This window comes from Arachis hypogaea, chromosome 4, assembly GCF_003086295.3.
Source record: "Arachis hypogaea cultivar Tifrunner chromosome 4, arahy.Tifrunner.gnm2.J5K5, whole genome shotgun sequence".
NCBI lineage: Eukaryota > Viridiplantae > Streptophyta > Magnoliopsida > Fabales > Fabaceae > Arachis > Arachis hypogaea.
In genome coordinates this window covers 95,106,334-95,121,229 of record NC_092039.1, presented here as the reverse complement: position 1 = coordinate 95,121,229, position 14,896 = coordinate 95,106,334, and the positions used below count along the sequence as shown (strand labels likewise).

The 14,896-nt window shown below is 42.2% G+C and overlaps 2 protein-coding genes across 2 annotated transcripts; one reads left to right on the top strand and one right to left on the bottom strand.

Annotated features, from left to right (window-relative positions):
• The first annotated feature begins 1,360 nt into the window (after nt 1-1,360).
• Nucleotides 1,361-2,617, top strand: LOC112796996 (uncharacterized). The gene has a single exon (XM_025839707.2). The coding sequence runs from the start codon at nt 1,361-1,363 to the stop codon at nt 2,615-2,617; it is 1,257 nt and encodes a 418-aa protein (XP_025695492.1).
• Nucleotides 2,618-12,298: 9,681 nt separating this feature from the next.
• On the bottom strand, nt 12,299-12,997 carry LOC140184172 (uncharacterized). The gene has a single exon (XM_072234470.1). The coding sequence runs from the start codon at nt 12,995-12,997 to the stop codon at nt 12,299-12,301; it is 699 nt and encodes a 232-aa protein (XP_072090571.1).
• Nucleotides 12,998-14,896: the final 1,899 nt, after the last annotated feature.

Below are 14,896 nucleotides of genomic sequence, written 5' to 3'. Positions count from 1 at the left end.
TTAATATATATATATATATAATAAATTATTTTAGCATTTTCTATACTAAGAGTATTGTAGTCTTTTTTTATAAAAAATAATATTAATTTAGACTAGTTTAAAATTTGATTCACCATTTTTTTGGTTAAATTAATTTGTATGACCTAATTTTGACAAAAATAACACAGTTTAATTGATTATATGCATTTAATTTTAATCACTAAAAATATATTTAAAAAAAGACATTTTATATGTCTTTATCTGAGTGACTACCTTATATAAAACATAATAAAATCGAGAGTTAAGAGTTGCCTTGTTAATAATGAGTGCACTTAAAAATTTTCAAAGACAAGCCCATAAAAAGAAACCTATTAAAAATAGATGAATTCTATGGTGTCTATAATTTAGTATCTAATTTTTATCTAATTTATTTTTTATAATAAAATTTAAATATTTAATAATTATTTATTTTTATATTTTAAAATTAAATATTAATTTTTAAGTTAAACAAATACTTTTAGACACTATAGTAATCACTTTAAAATTAATGTTTTTTTCAATATATCAAAAGTAAAATAGGCAACACAATGTAGCTAGAAACAAAATACTTTCACTTTCGACTAATGAAATTGAAATTTTTGTTAAGGAAATAGAAAGGAAAAAGTAAAGGAAGAATATGAAATTGAAATCACTATCGATGTTGGTCGATGGAATGAATGCAAGGATCGAAGATTGAAAATAAATACAAAATTGAAACACAGCATTAATGTTGTTATGACTAGTGACAAAGCATCTCAGTGCACCTGACCCTAATCAGCCTGATTTGATATAGAGAAATTAACATTTGGATCCCAATAAATTATCTCACTGTCAATCTTGATCCAAAAGTTAATAATAGATTAACAGGCTTTAAAGTAAACAAAAATGATATTTTCACATTAAATTCAGTTCAGCAATTTTTGTACCAAAAGAAATGTCAAACTTAAAGGCTTCAAATAATTGAAAACGAAAAGAATCAATACACCAATTTATGTGGGGGGGAATAAATTGGTATACTGTGACAGAACCCACATTTTGTCATCTTCAGAAACATAATAGTTAATGCTAAATGTAAGTTACCATTTGTATAGTAGATCTTTGAGAATGAGAAAAGGTTGAATTTCATGTTTGTCGATATTGTATCAAGGAGTAAATTGAAATTTTAATCCCAAAAAACGTTTAGCTTGTGGACACTATTCGTGATGCATCCTTTAATAGAAGGAACCTTATTTATATACAATAATTCTCATATTCTCCCTTGCATAAATCAATTAATTATTTCCTTAGATGCATATTTATATCTCTTAGATCATAGAGAACTTACCTAGCTCCAGAAGCAATAATGGGTTCTAAACAAATGACCCAAACAATCTTTGAATACAAGCTAAAGAGCCGCAACCCAAAAACACCACACTTCTATGCAACCATATTTGTTGGGGTCCTCATTTTCACTTTTGTTGAGAGCATGTACTCAAATTCCAAGATCCATTACTTCAACCTCAAAAGTCATGTTACTGACACAGCACCACAATTTGGATATTCCGAGAACAACGTTGTGATGGCAGAAGAACAGAAATCTGAAGAAGCAGAAAACTATGACCCTCTGATTCCCCCTGACAATGTTTCAAGAGATGAAAGGATTGAATGGTTCAGAAGACAGCTCCCTGAGATAGAGGTTCTAAAGTCAACAACATTATCACAACAATTTCATAGCAGAGTCTTCAATTTCCTCAACAAAGGTTGTTCAGTGTTGCACCACATCATATGGATGTCCCCAGCAAGATCCTTTGGCAAGAGAGAGTTTCTCACACTGGACTCATTCTTTAAGGCCAATCCGGATGGATGCTTGCTTATTGTGTCCCGGTCCATGGACTCGCCATGTGGATACGCAATCTTGAAGCCACTGCTTGACCGGGGGTTCAAAATCCAGGCCGTGACGCCGGATTTGCCTTTTTTGGTTAAGGACACGCCGGCTAAGCCGTGGCTTGAACAGATCAATAGTGGCACTAAAGATCCAGGATATGTACCATTGTCCAATAATTTGTCCAATCTTATCAGATTAACAATTTTATACAAATATGGAGGAGTGTATATGGACACTGACATTATAGTACTAAGAGATTTCTCTAATTTGAGGAACACAATTGGTGCACAAAGTTTAGACCCTGTGACTAGACATTGGGTCATATTAAATAATGGAGTTATGATTTTTGACATTAACCATCCAATTTTGTTGGAGTTTATGCAGGAGTTTGCAACAACTTTCAATGGGAATAAATGGGGATATAATGGGCCTCAATTGGTTCAGAGGGTTATAGAAAGAATGGGAGGAATTGAAGGGTTTAATCTTACAATTTTGCCTCCTAGGGCATTCTATCCTGTGGATAGGGTTAGGGCTTGGAGGTTTTTGAAGAAGCCACAAGATGAATCCGAATCAAGGTGGGTGGAAAATCAACTGAATGATTTGTCTGGTAGAGAGATCTACAGTGTGCATTTGTGGAACAAGAGAACAAAAGATTTGGAGATTGAAGAGGGAAGTGTTGTGGCTAAATTGATTTCGAATCACTGTGTTGTTTGTGATGGGATTATGAAAGCTTAGAAAAAAGGCAAAATTACTTGTAATGTTTGAGAATTCACAAAGCATTATCAATGGGATCAGTGAGAAGATATCGCAAATCTTATGATTTTGATATTTGTTTCAAAGGGATACTATATAAATCATGAAACATGTAAAAGCATTATGTCTTAGGAGGACTTTATAGATTTTAAGAATCTGATATAGTTTTGTCTATTAATCTAAATAAATTCTATTAAGACTTTCATCTATTGTATAAAATTAAAAGAAAAGTAGCAATCTTTATATATGCAGAATCTATACTACATTACTACTGACTTTGAGTCAATCTAATAAGCTTCCCATTGTAGACACAATATGATAGTAAAATTCGATCGAGGCATTTAGTCAACAATTATTTTACTTATATTAAATTATGGATCCTAAATCATAAAATTTTTATTTTATATTAAATTATAAATTTTAAGGTCTAAAGTTGGTTAGTATAAACTAATAATTAAAAATTAGTTCTTTAATTTATAATTTATGTTAAAATACTTTACTTGCTTAAAATAAGTTAACTGATGTTATCTCAATTGCAATTCGTTTTTAGGAAAATTTTATAGTATAAATTTGAAAATAAAACTACACAGAAAATAAATTGGTCACAATTCTTTTCTATTAATTGCTGTTATAGAGTATGGTCTCTTATCATATACTTTTTAAGTGGGATTAAGAAAAAATAAATGAGAGAAGATATTAAATGAATCATACTTAATTATAACCATTAAAAGAAAAAATTTAAATAATCTACTCTCCTGTCAATCAAATTTTTAATATATGAATTGGACAAATAAATTCTTAACAAATTTTATATTAAGTCAATTAGGTTTAAAAAATATTATATAAGACAAATTACTCTCATTTTAAAACGACAAAAAAAAAAAAACAATTCGTTAGACAAAAAATATTTTTAAGAGTCATTTTGTCATTTACATCTTTTAAAAATAATTTTGTCAAATAATTTGAGATCAAATTAGTTATTTACTCTTTATTCAAATATAAATATAAGAGTAAATATTCAATTCCGTTTCAATTCATTTTCACAAAAGATAACGCGATCTCTTATAAAAAAAACACACTTTGACCCTCAATCTTTTTATTTTAAAATAATAATTCTCACAAATTATTAATAAATTTATTTTGTAATAAAGAGTAAAATTCCTAACCCTAATCCCTATTTAATATGCAAGAACTATTGTCAGAAGTGCCGTTACAAGAAAAAAAATAAAAACTTAAAAAAATTAATATCAAACAATAAATAAGGGAAGAAAATAGTGATGTTGAAGATGTTGGTGTTGGTATTGATAATGTTAAAGAAAATATCGATAATGACAAGATATGATTGCATAATAAAAAGGATTGATAATTGGTTCTATTATAGAAAAGAAGTTTAGGGTGAGGGAGTTTAAATCTCCACAAATCACAAATAAAAACTTCACAAAATCAATTGTATTACTATCTGATAGATTTTTTAATAGAATTTATAGTTGTCTCAAATAATAAAATTGGGACAAAAGTATTATTTTTCTTGCAAAGAATCTCATTGTTCATTGTAAGAATTGACACGAGTTAGGGATGGCAAAGAGACAAGACAGGTAGTCCGCTCTATTTCTAAGGCCGACCTAAAACAGGAGAGAAGTAGCCCAGCTTATCAAAATAAAATGATTTTAAAATGTTAGTTCATCCCGTTTTATGGAGAGTTGACAGATAATGTACTAATTCGCTTAACTACTATTTTAGAAAAAGTAATAAAATTTATTAAAATTAATATAAAAAATCATTAAAAATTAAATATAAATAGAAAATATTCAAATTACAAATATTTTTTTCTAATTTTTAATTTTAATAAAATTATTTATAATAATATCTGTCAATCAAATTATTTTTATTGTAAAAAATAAGTCACAAAACTTGAATATATATATAAGAATATAAAATAAAATAAATAAAATTAATAATAAAAAAATAAAAAATATATTTAAAAATTATATAATTATTAATTATATATTTTTTATTATTAATCATTTTCTAAAAAAAATAAAGAGCCTTTGACATGATGGGTCAGCCTCTCCGCACGTCAAAACCCCTATTGAAACCCGTAATTTTGGCAATTTGATCTTGGCAATTTTTTTTATTTTGAGAATTTCAAATAATAGTTTGATGATATATTCTTGTTTGGTAAGTCGGGTACCAGACGGTTCAGGAGGATCCTTGATTTGATAGGTGGGGTGTAGCCTGGGACCAGTTCGCGAGGGTGAGGCTGGAGTAGCCGACGTTCCGAGCTCTGGATGTGAAGGGGGGTGTCACCTGCAAAGACACTCCGACGCTCTTGTCAGTTTAGTGTGCAGGCGAAAAAAGGATAAAGTGGTAGGTGTCGTACCTTGGGGGAGGGGTAGGACCCTCCCCATATATACTATGTCAGAAGTGGGTCCCACCAGAGAAGACCCACCTTCCTCGAAACTTCCTTATATAGATGTAGTGATGAGCTGCCAAGGACGCGTGTCCGGGTCGGTGGTTAAGCAGCTCGCACCCGACCGTTCGGGTCGGATGGTCTACGGGTCGGGTCGGCCGCAATCTGTTTGGGCCAGGCCGCAATAGTGCCCCCACGCGCCAGCAATAGTCGTGAGGGCTGTTGGTAGTGTGTTGTCTCTTCTTTCGCGTGTTGTTGCGAGGTCGGCCATCCGTGTAGGGAACGTGCCTCTTGCGCGCGTCTGTTTGTTGCTAGGGTGATCATTTGTCACCTCGTTCCCCGCGCCGAGCATTAAATGCTCATAATTGGTTAAAAAACTCCGTGCGCAAAGACTATTTTGCCCCCAGTCTTTTCGCGCCTCTTGAGTGGCAGTTTTAAACTATTTGCGTTTTCTTTTTCCTTTCCCATTCTCGCTTCTCCTATCTTCATCTTCTTTTCTCCCGAGTATCCCAGAGCATCATTTTTGCATCCTTGTGCATTTCTTTCTCTTTCAGGTTTTCGCAACTATTCCAGGTAAATATCAATCCATTCTCTTTCTGCTTCAAGGTCCTTTTTTCTTCATCATTGGTTCTTCTCTTGCATGCTACTTGTCTGTTTCGTATGATAAATGACCTTATTATTGAGTAGGTGCGTTAGGGGGGGTCACCATTCTAGGATATTAGCTTTTAGGCTTTTGCTTGGATTTTGCTTTAGCCTTGCTTGATTTTAGTTACTGGATAGGCTAAATGTAGTTTCTGGGTTTTTTCCGAGCTCCCGACCTCATAGACTAACCGAGTGGTACCCCCATTGTAGGTATGCCTCGCGTCATCTCCCGAGCTTCTACCTCCGCCACGGGTTACGACCCATACGCTTGGGTGGCTTCTGACTTGAGGGACTCCCCGAACCAGATTGGTGAGGAGGAGCTTACCGAGTTTCATCAGGCCGAGTACCTGTGCAGGGGTACTAACGATGAGGCCAACTATGACGTCTTTGTTCCTGCCCCTCACGAGCGGCTGTACAAACTCAATTTCCATGCCCCCCGGGTTGCCGACTGGATTTGGTTTTACAAAGCCATGTTCACCCAAGTGGGGGTCCCCTCCCCTTCTCCGCTTTTCAAATGGGGCTCCTCAGTCAGATCTCCGTGGCGCCGTCGCAGCTACATCTAAACAGTTGGGCTTCAATCCGCTGTTTTGAGATGGTATGTGAATACCTGGAGCTGCCGGTGTCTGTCGACGTTTTCCTTTACTTTTTTAATCTCACGAATCCTTCCAAGGAGGGGAAAGCGAAGAAGGGGTTCATGTCTTTCCGATCTGCTCAAGGTCGGAGGATCTTTGGCTTGTTCGAGGACTCTTATCACGGGTTCAAGGATAAGTATTTTAAGGTGCGTCCAGTCAAAGGTCGCCACCCCTTCTGGTTGTCGTTGGAGGGGGAATGCCTCATCCCGACGTATTGGAGTTTCAGGGCGGGATCTAATGCTTTTATTAAGGTGACCTACAAGGGGATGTCTACTGTGGATAAAAAAAATTGCCGATGTGTTGTGGGCCATTTTTGGGAGAAACCACGTGAATCCCCACCTTCTTATGGGTAACCGGGAGGTCGCCCGGAATTATATTTGTGAGTAGCCTTGTCTTGTGTTTCTTACATGGTTCTTGCTTTGGTTGGTTATGCCGATTAAAAAACTAACTTGTTTATTTATCTATTGCAGTGGGAATGTCTGCCGAGGTGACAGGCCTTGAGAGCTTGTACAAAACATTTTTGGAGGAAAGTGATGGGGAGAAGGCTGACGAGCAGCCGGAAGCCCCTCCTGGGAACAAGGAGGATCAGGCAGCGCCCTCATCCCGTGACGTCAACATGTCGGATAAACCTTCTAACGGGGTGCACGTTTCTCCAGTTCATGGGGAGGCGGCCGGTACCGAGCACTCGTCCTCTGCTCAACAGGTCGAGGAAGACGACCTGAGGGTCATCCCCACCCCAAGAGGCAGAGGTTACTCTCCAGCCCCGAAGGGGCCCTCACCATGATGGAAAGGAACTTCGATGCCGGGACGTTCATAGACTCCCAGTTGCTTCCCGGCACGGAGGAACACTTTCATGGTACTGACCTTGTGGGTCAGGCGCGGTGGATGTATCGTACCCTCCTTCGCGGTGTGGCCATAGCTCGGAAGGCGGAGTTTGAGTTGTCGGGTATGCAGTCACTACGCCGGAAGCTCGAATCTGCTGTTACAGCCAACAACCAATTCAAAACTCAAGTTGAAACACTTCGGGGGCAGCTGTCCGAGGCGAAGGAGAAGCTTAAGACTTCCGAGGAGAAGGTTGCGTTTGCTCAAGAAAAATTGAAGACCGCTGATGCTACCGTATCCCGTTTGACCGAGTGGGAGATGACTTTGGAAAGCCAGCTCAATGCCGCGCAAGGTCGGGTGGTCGCTTTGGAGAAGGAATGTGACACGGCCATCTCGTCGGCTAAGGCCGCTCAAGCTGAGGTTGAGGGGCTGATGAAGAAGCATAAGGAGGTCAGAGAGCAGGGAAAGAGCGCGATCTTCATGATCGAGGAGGCTCTCAAGGCTCAGGTGAAGATCGTGGCTCCCAAATTTGATACGTCAGCAATTGGGGTTTTCAAAACGATCAAGGATGGCAAGATTTTCGACATGCCCAAAAAATGAACTATTGTACCTTATGCTCTTGTATGGATTTACGATTCCGTTGTGGAATTTGTGAAACTAATTTTGTTGTACTTTATTAGTCGCTTGGTTGGCTTGTGATTATCGTCTTTATCCGCTTATCTGGTAGCACTTTCATTTTGTTTTGTTATCGTTTTGTTGGTGTATGCTTGTCGGTCGTGTTTGTTTACCGTTATGTTGGTATCTTTGGCGAAGCCACGTCATGGCTTTGCTATTGTCGCGGCCGTTTATGGCTTTAATTTGGTTGGCTCCCGGGGTGATCAGTCCCGGGGCGCCGTATTGTTGTCCCATTTACCATTCGTTATGAGGAACATGTTGTCGTGGGACGCATAATTGGAGACGAGTAAATGGAGAAATTTGTTAAGTAAACATTAATCGACAGTTAAACAGGTATATAGCCATGGTAAGCGTTTAACAATAGTAAATCACTGAGCTCGTCAAACTGCCTAGCCGGTGTGCTTGAGCTAGGAATAAAATCTTCTCAAGTTACCTGCATTCCATGTTCTCGGGATTTCCTTGCTGTCGAGCTTCTCCAATTTGTAGGCGCATTTGCCGAGCACTTCTTTGATCCTGTAGGGGCCTTCCCAGTTTGCCGCCAGTTTTCCTTCCCCTCGAGTCGGTAGCCCTATGTCGCTGCGTCGCAAGACGAGGTCATTTTTTCCAAATTCCCTCCTGAGCACTTTGGCGTTGTAGCGCAGGGCCATTCTTTGCTTCAGTGCTACTTCTGTCAAATGGGCCATCTCCCTAGTCTCATCCACCAGGTCCTTCTCCACTGCTTCTTCTACTTCCTTCAGAAGTAGCCGCGGGCTCGGCTCGCCGGTTTTCACGGGTATCATCGTGTCCACCCCATACGTCAGGCGAAAGGGGGTTTTTCCCGTAGAGGACTGCTCGATTGTACAGTAAGACCAAAGGACCGAAGCGAGTTCGTCGGCCATTGCACCATTTTTGTTATCCAGGCACTTCTTGAGGCCCAGCAAGATGACCTTATTTGCGGACTCGACTTGCCCATTCGTCTGGAGGTGCTCTACCGAAGAGAATTTCTGTTTTATACCCAGGCCGGTGAGGAATTCTATGAACTTCTTGTCAGTGAATTGCGTTCCGTTGTCTGAGATGATGACTTTTGGGATGCCAAATCGAGTTATCACCTGCCTCCACATGAACTTTCTACAATTGGATGAGGATATGCTGGCTAGTGGTTCGGCTCTATCCATTTAGTGTAGTAGTCGATGGCAACTATGAGATATTTGACTTGCCCCAGAGCAACCGGGAAAGGTCCCAAGAGGTCGACTCTCCATTGTGCAAAAGGTTGGGAGGACGTCAGTAGACTTAGTTCGGAAGCAGGTGCTCTGTGGAAGTTAGCGTTCTCTTGACACTTGACGCATTTCCTCACGAATTCTTTGGAATATTCCATCATTGATGGCCATTAGTATCTAGCTCAGATGAGCTTTCTCGTTAGGGCTTTGCCCCCGATGTGGTGGCCGCAGCACCCCTCGTGGACTTCTCTGAGTACATAGTCCGTCTGGTCGGGATGCAGGCACTTCAATAGGGGCTGGCTGAGTCCCTTTTTAAACAGCTGTCCCTGTATGGTCGCATATTTGGCTGCCTCCCTTCTCAACGCTTTAACTGCCTTCTCATCATCAGGGAGGCTGCCGTTTTCTAGGAAATCAATGATGGGGTCCAACCAAGAGGGGCCTAACTTAGTCAAGTGGAGGGAAACTGCTGGTTCTTTTACCATGCCTTGGATGAGAGATCGGTTACCGACTCCCAGTTTCGTGCTTGCTAGCTTAGATAGGAGGTCTGCCCGTGTGTTCCTCTCCCTTGGAACATGTTGGATCGTGACTTCCTCGAACTGCTTGCTCAACTCTCTAACCTTCTCCAAGTACTTTTGCAACAGCGAGTCTCTGGCTTGGTAGCTTCCGTTTACTTGTGAGGTAACAACCTGTGAGTCGCTACACACCTCCAACCTCGTCGCCCCGACTTCCCGAGCTAAGGTTAGGCCTCCCAAGAGGGCCTCGTATTCTGCTTGGTTGTTCGACACAGGAAACTCGAACTTGGTCGATTGTTCGTATATGACCCCAGCTGGGCTTTCTAGGATGATCCCGGTGCCCCCCGACATTTGGTTGGAGGCCCCGTCTACATGGAGCCTCCACCGTATGCTCGCTTCTTCGGTTGGGTCCCCTGTTAGTTCCACCAGGAACTCTGCCATTGCTTGTGCCTTAATCGCATGTCGGGGTTTGTATCGTAAATTGTATTGGGAAAGCTCGATGGCCTAAGTCATCATTCTTCCCGCTAAATTGGGTTTTTAGAGCACTTGACGGATTTCCTGGTCTGTTTTCACGACGATCTGGTGGCCTTGGAAGCGTTGCCTTAGTCTACGGGAAGAGGTCAAGAGTGCCAGTGCCAGCTTCTCTAATTTGCTATACCTCGGTTCCGCTCCTTGCAGCGCTCTACTCACAAAGTAAATTGGCTGCTGAGCCTTCCCTTCTTCCCGCACCAAAACCGCTGCAAGCGCTTCCTTCGTTATGGCCAGGTACAGGTAGAATGGTTCTCCGACCTTGGGCTTCCCGAGTACCAGGGGTGCTGCCAGGATCTCTTTGAAGGGATTCAACGCCTCCTCACATGCAGGAGTCCATTCAAACGCTATCCTCTTTCTCATCAGATTGAAGAAGGGTAGGGCTTTCGCTGCCGACGCTCCGAGGAAGTGGGACAGCGCGGTGAGCCTTCCTGCCAGCCTCTGAACGTCTTTGACACAGCCCGGGCTCTTCATTTGGAGTATCACTTGGCACATTTCGGGGTTGGCTTCCACCCCCCTTTGGGTTATCATAAATCCTAGGAACTTTTCGGCCTCCAAGGCAAAGGCGCACTTGAGCGGGTTGAGCCTCATGCCATGTTGTCGGAGGGACGCGAACACATTCCCCAGGTCGCTTAGGAGGTCATCAGGCCGGGTGGTCTTTGCTAGGATGTCATCTATATAGACTTCCACCTTCTTGCCTATGAGATCGCTGAATATCTTGTTCATTAGCCTCTTGTACGTGGCCCCCACATTTTTCAGGCCAAATAGCATTACCTTGTAGCAATAGATTCCTCCCGGTGTTATGAATGCTATTTTATCTTCGTCAGGCCGGTGCATTAGTATCTGATTATAGCCGGAATAAGCATCCATAAAGCTCAGATAACGGTACCCCACCGCCGCATCAACAAGTGCATCAATGTTGGGAAGGGGGTAGCAGTCCTTGGGACATGCTTTGTTGAGATCGGAATAGTCCACACACATCCTCCATCTCCCATTGTGCTTTTTTACCAAAACTACATTTGACAGCCAAGTCGAGTAGTCTAGTTCTCGGATGAAACCTGCTTCTAGGAGGCTGGCCGTCTACCTAGCCACCTCCTCTGCTCTTTCCTGTGACATTTTTCTTCTCCTTTCAGCCACTGGTCGGGCTTTCAGCTTGACGGTCAAGTTATGTGACATGAGTTGGGGGTCTATACCTGGCATATTGGCTGGCATCCAGGCAAACAAATCGCCATTGACCCTGATCAATTCATGTGGGAGGTTTCTGTTTATGAACTTGAACTTCTCCTCCGTGTCCCCGACCCTAAACTTTTCTAGGTCCCCTTCTGGTTCGGGTCTGGGCTTGTCGCCGACTCTAGCGTCCAGGTCGGCGAGGAACACCCCTGATGCTTCTTTAGATTTTTTTTCTCAAGGAGAGGCTGGCATTGTCGCAAGCGACTGTCATTTCCAAATATCCTTTTATGGATCCTACAGATCCGTCATCAGTGACAAACTTCATTACCAACAGCTTCGTACTGATCATTGCCTCAACATCGTTAAGGGTTTTCCTCCCTAGGATGATGTTGTAGGCTGTGGAGTCCCGTAGAACTACGAACTCAGCCATTATCGATCTTCGTTCTTGTCCTTGTCCTATGGAGACCGGCAGGGAGATTATCCCATCCGACTTGATGAAGTGGTCGCCTAGCCCTACGACACCGTGCTAGTGCGTTGTTAGGTCGGCATCCCGTAATCCCAATGCATCAAACACGTTACAGAATATAATATTCGAGTCTGCCCCCGTATCCACAAGGATCTATTTAACGAGGCCGGTTCCAACCCTGGCCATGATGACCATGGGGGGCTTTCCAGGACCTCGTCGAACCATAGGTCTTCCGGACCGAAAGAGATAGATGGAAGCCTTTTGGAGCTTCGCGCAGATGAGGAGGAGACCGTCAGGACTTTGGTGTCTTTCTTATGCGCCGATCTCGACCTTGGAGCTGTGTTTCTCGCAGTTACTACATTCACCACGGTAAAGCCGTGGTCGTTGTCCACTAGCTCCTGTCGTTGCTTCATCGTTCGGGTCTTGTCTTCCCCATTGCGGCCGCGATTTCGTCTCTTTAGCTCCCTAATAAGGTGGGAGAATTCGACTAGTTTTCCGTCCCTAATTGCTTATTCCAGTGCGTCCTTCAGGTCGAAGCAGTCCTGTGTCTTGTGTCCATAGCCCTTATGAAAATCACAGTAGAGGCTCTTGTTCCCCTCGGTTCGGTCCTTCAGAGGGGAGTGTAATTGGTGAATTTTCCGACAGGAAGGAATGGTCTGGGTGTCTTGCTCGGACCGCCGTCTCTGGCATGCTCTTTCTGCCTTTCTCCATTACCGTGCTGCCTGGGTTGATTGTAAGAGGGCTGCTGCTTATTGGCAGCCACAATTTGACTGACTTTCTCATCGTTAATGTATTTCTTGGCTATCGTTTGGATCTCTTGCATCGTCCAGACCGGCTTCGTGGTGAGGTACTTTCTGAAGTCCTCGTTAAAGATCCCATTCGTCAGACAGAGACTAGCTACCGAATCAATTAACCCCTCGATCTCTAAGTACTCATCGTTGAACCGGTCTAGATACTTCCTGGTCGGCTCGTCGGTCCTCTGAGTCACGCCGAGCAGATTGATCGGGTGCTTTGCCTTCGTGATTCTGGTGGTGAATTGGGCTTGGAAGGCACGGCTAATATCTGAGAAGCCGGCCACTGAGCCCTGTGGGAGGCTGTTGAACCACCGTATCGCAGCCCCTGCTAGGGTGACCAGGAAGGCGCGGCACCTTACTTCGTCTCCTACTCCCTCCAAGTTCATCCTAGCCTCAAAGGCCGTAAAGTGCTCCTGCGGGTCTTGGGTTTCATCATGCCTCATGTTCGTTGGTTTGTCAAAGTGCTTTGGCAACCGGACCTCGAGGATGGAACGATGGAATGGGGTGGCGCCCATTATCACGGGTTGCCATGTTCCCCTAGATCTCTCTTCACCACTTTCGCGATCCCGCCTCGTGGCGCGCATCCCCTTACCTCGGGCATAGATGATTGTGTCATGTCATCTTCTCGGGTGTTCCTGATCTTTTTGGCTACTTTCTGATTCCGATCTTAAAGCGGGAGTGTGCCGGGAGCGACTTCGGTGGGAGGTTCTCCCTCGGATTTCGGGAGACTGGGAGTAGTCATGGTCGGAGGTTTGTTGACGATGGTCCTGATCCGCTAGTTGGCACTCCAGGTTCTGTACTCTATGGTGCAGTTCCTGCATTATCCTAGCACTGTCACTACCAGTTCCCCTAAAGGGGCGTCTTTCTTGGGCTCTCGACTGTAGCTCGGTACGTCGTGGGGGAGACCTTAGCTGCTCCCGTGGAGAGGCAACGGAGGCTGCCCCCTCAAGGCCCGCCACGCAGCCATGGTCCCCTAGACTTTGCACGATGTCCATTTAGGCGGTCCCCACAGACGGTGCCAATGTTCGGTAGGTCGGGTACCAGACGGTTCGGGAGGATCCTTGATTTGATAGGTGGGGTGTGGCCTGGGACCAAGTCGTGAGGGTGAGGCTGGAGTGGCCGATGTTCCGAGCTCTAGATGTGAAGGGGGGTGTCACCTGCAAAGACACTCTGACGCTCTTGTCAGTTTAGTGTGCAGGCGAAAAAGGGATAAAGTGGTAGGTGTCGTACCTATCCCTCCCCATATATACTGTGTCAGAAGTGGGTCCCACCAGAGAAGACCCACCTTCCTTGAAGCTTCCTTATATAGCTGTAGTGATGAGCTGCCAAGGACGCGTGTCCGGGTCGGTGGTTAAGTAGCTCACACCCGACCGTTCGAGTCGGGTGGTCTACGGGTCGGGTCGGCCGCAATCTGTTTGGGCCAGGCCGTAACAATTCTATTTGATGAGTTTGGGGATCAATCCAATAGATTTGAATGGTTTACTCTTACTTACTAGAGTTAATGGAGTAGAGTAAGACAATTAAAATTTGTAGACAAAAAATGAATAGAACTAAATAAGATTTAGACAATAATAAAAATAATATAATTAAATAGTAGAATTATAATTTCTTAAAATATATAAAAAAATCTATAATACTCTCATATATATTATAAAAATAATACTCATACAAAAGAATTATATATATATGTAAACCTTTACTATTTTCACTCTTAATTTTTTTTCACACTAAAATTTACAAAACAAAGCATTATTGTGATAAGAACAAATGTGTGGATGCCCATTTATGACTTGGATGGTTAATTAAAGAAATCACCTTTCCAAAGATGAATTCATATTAATTGAGAGTTGAAAACAAAGTTTCCTTATGTGTATAAATAGGAGGTTAAGCCTCCGTTAATAACACAACATCAATAACAATTCTCTCATCTTGAATTTAATACTCTTGATATATCTGGAAACAATTATTTATTATGGATGCTAAATGCTAAAATCTATCTTGATTCAATGGATCTTGGAGATACCATTAAGGCTGAAAATATTACATCCCCGAAGGATAAAACCAAAACCATAATTTTCTTTCGTCGTCTTCTTGACGTATGATTGAAATGTGGAAAGACCTTGAAGAAATGTACAATCATCAAAAAACGGTGATACTTTCTCAAGCCCAATATGTTAGAGAAAATTTTCTCAACCTTCCAAACCTCGAATGTGCTCCTGCAGCAGCAGTATCGAGAAAAAGGATTTAAAATTTTTTTGAGGTAATTTCTTGCCTTCTTGTTGCTGAACGCAACAATGAATTACTTCTAAAAAATCATGAGGCGTGCCTAGCTGGCGCCGCCCCATTTTCTGAAGCAAATGTGGCAAATTATAACCCTAGAAGAGGTAAATGGCAAAGTTTTAGTAGCAAGAAAA

Excerpts from the sequence above, each read along its gene's own strand:
- LOC112796996 (XM_025839707.2), top strand. The coding sequence starts at position 1,361 with ATGGGTTCTAAACAAATGACCCAAACAATCTTTGAATACAAGCTAAAG.
- LOC140184172 (XM_072234470.1), bottom strand. The coding sequence starts at position 12,997 with ATGGGCGCCACCCCATTCCATCGTTCCATCCTCGAGGTCCGGTTGCCA.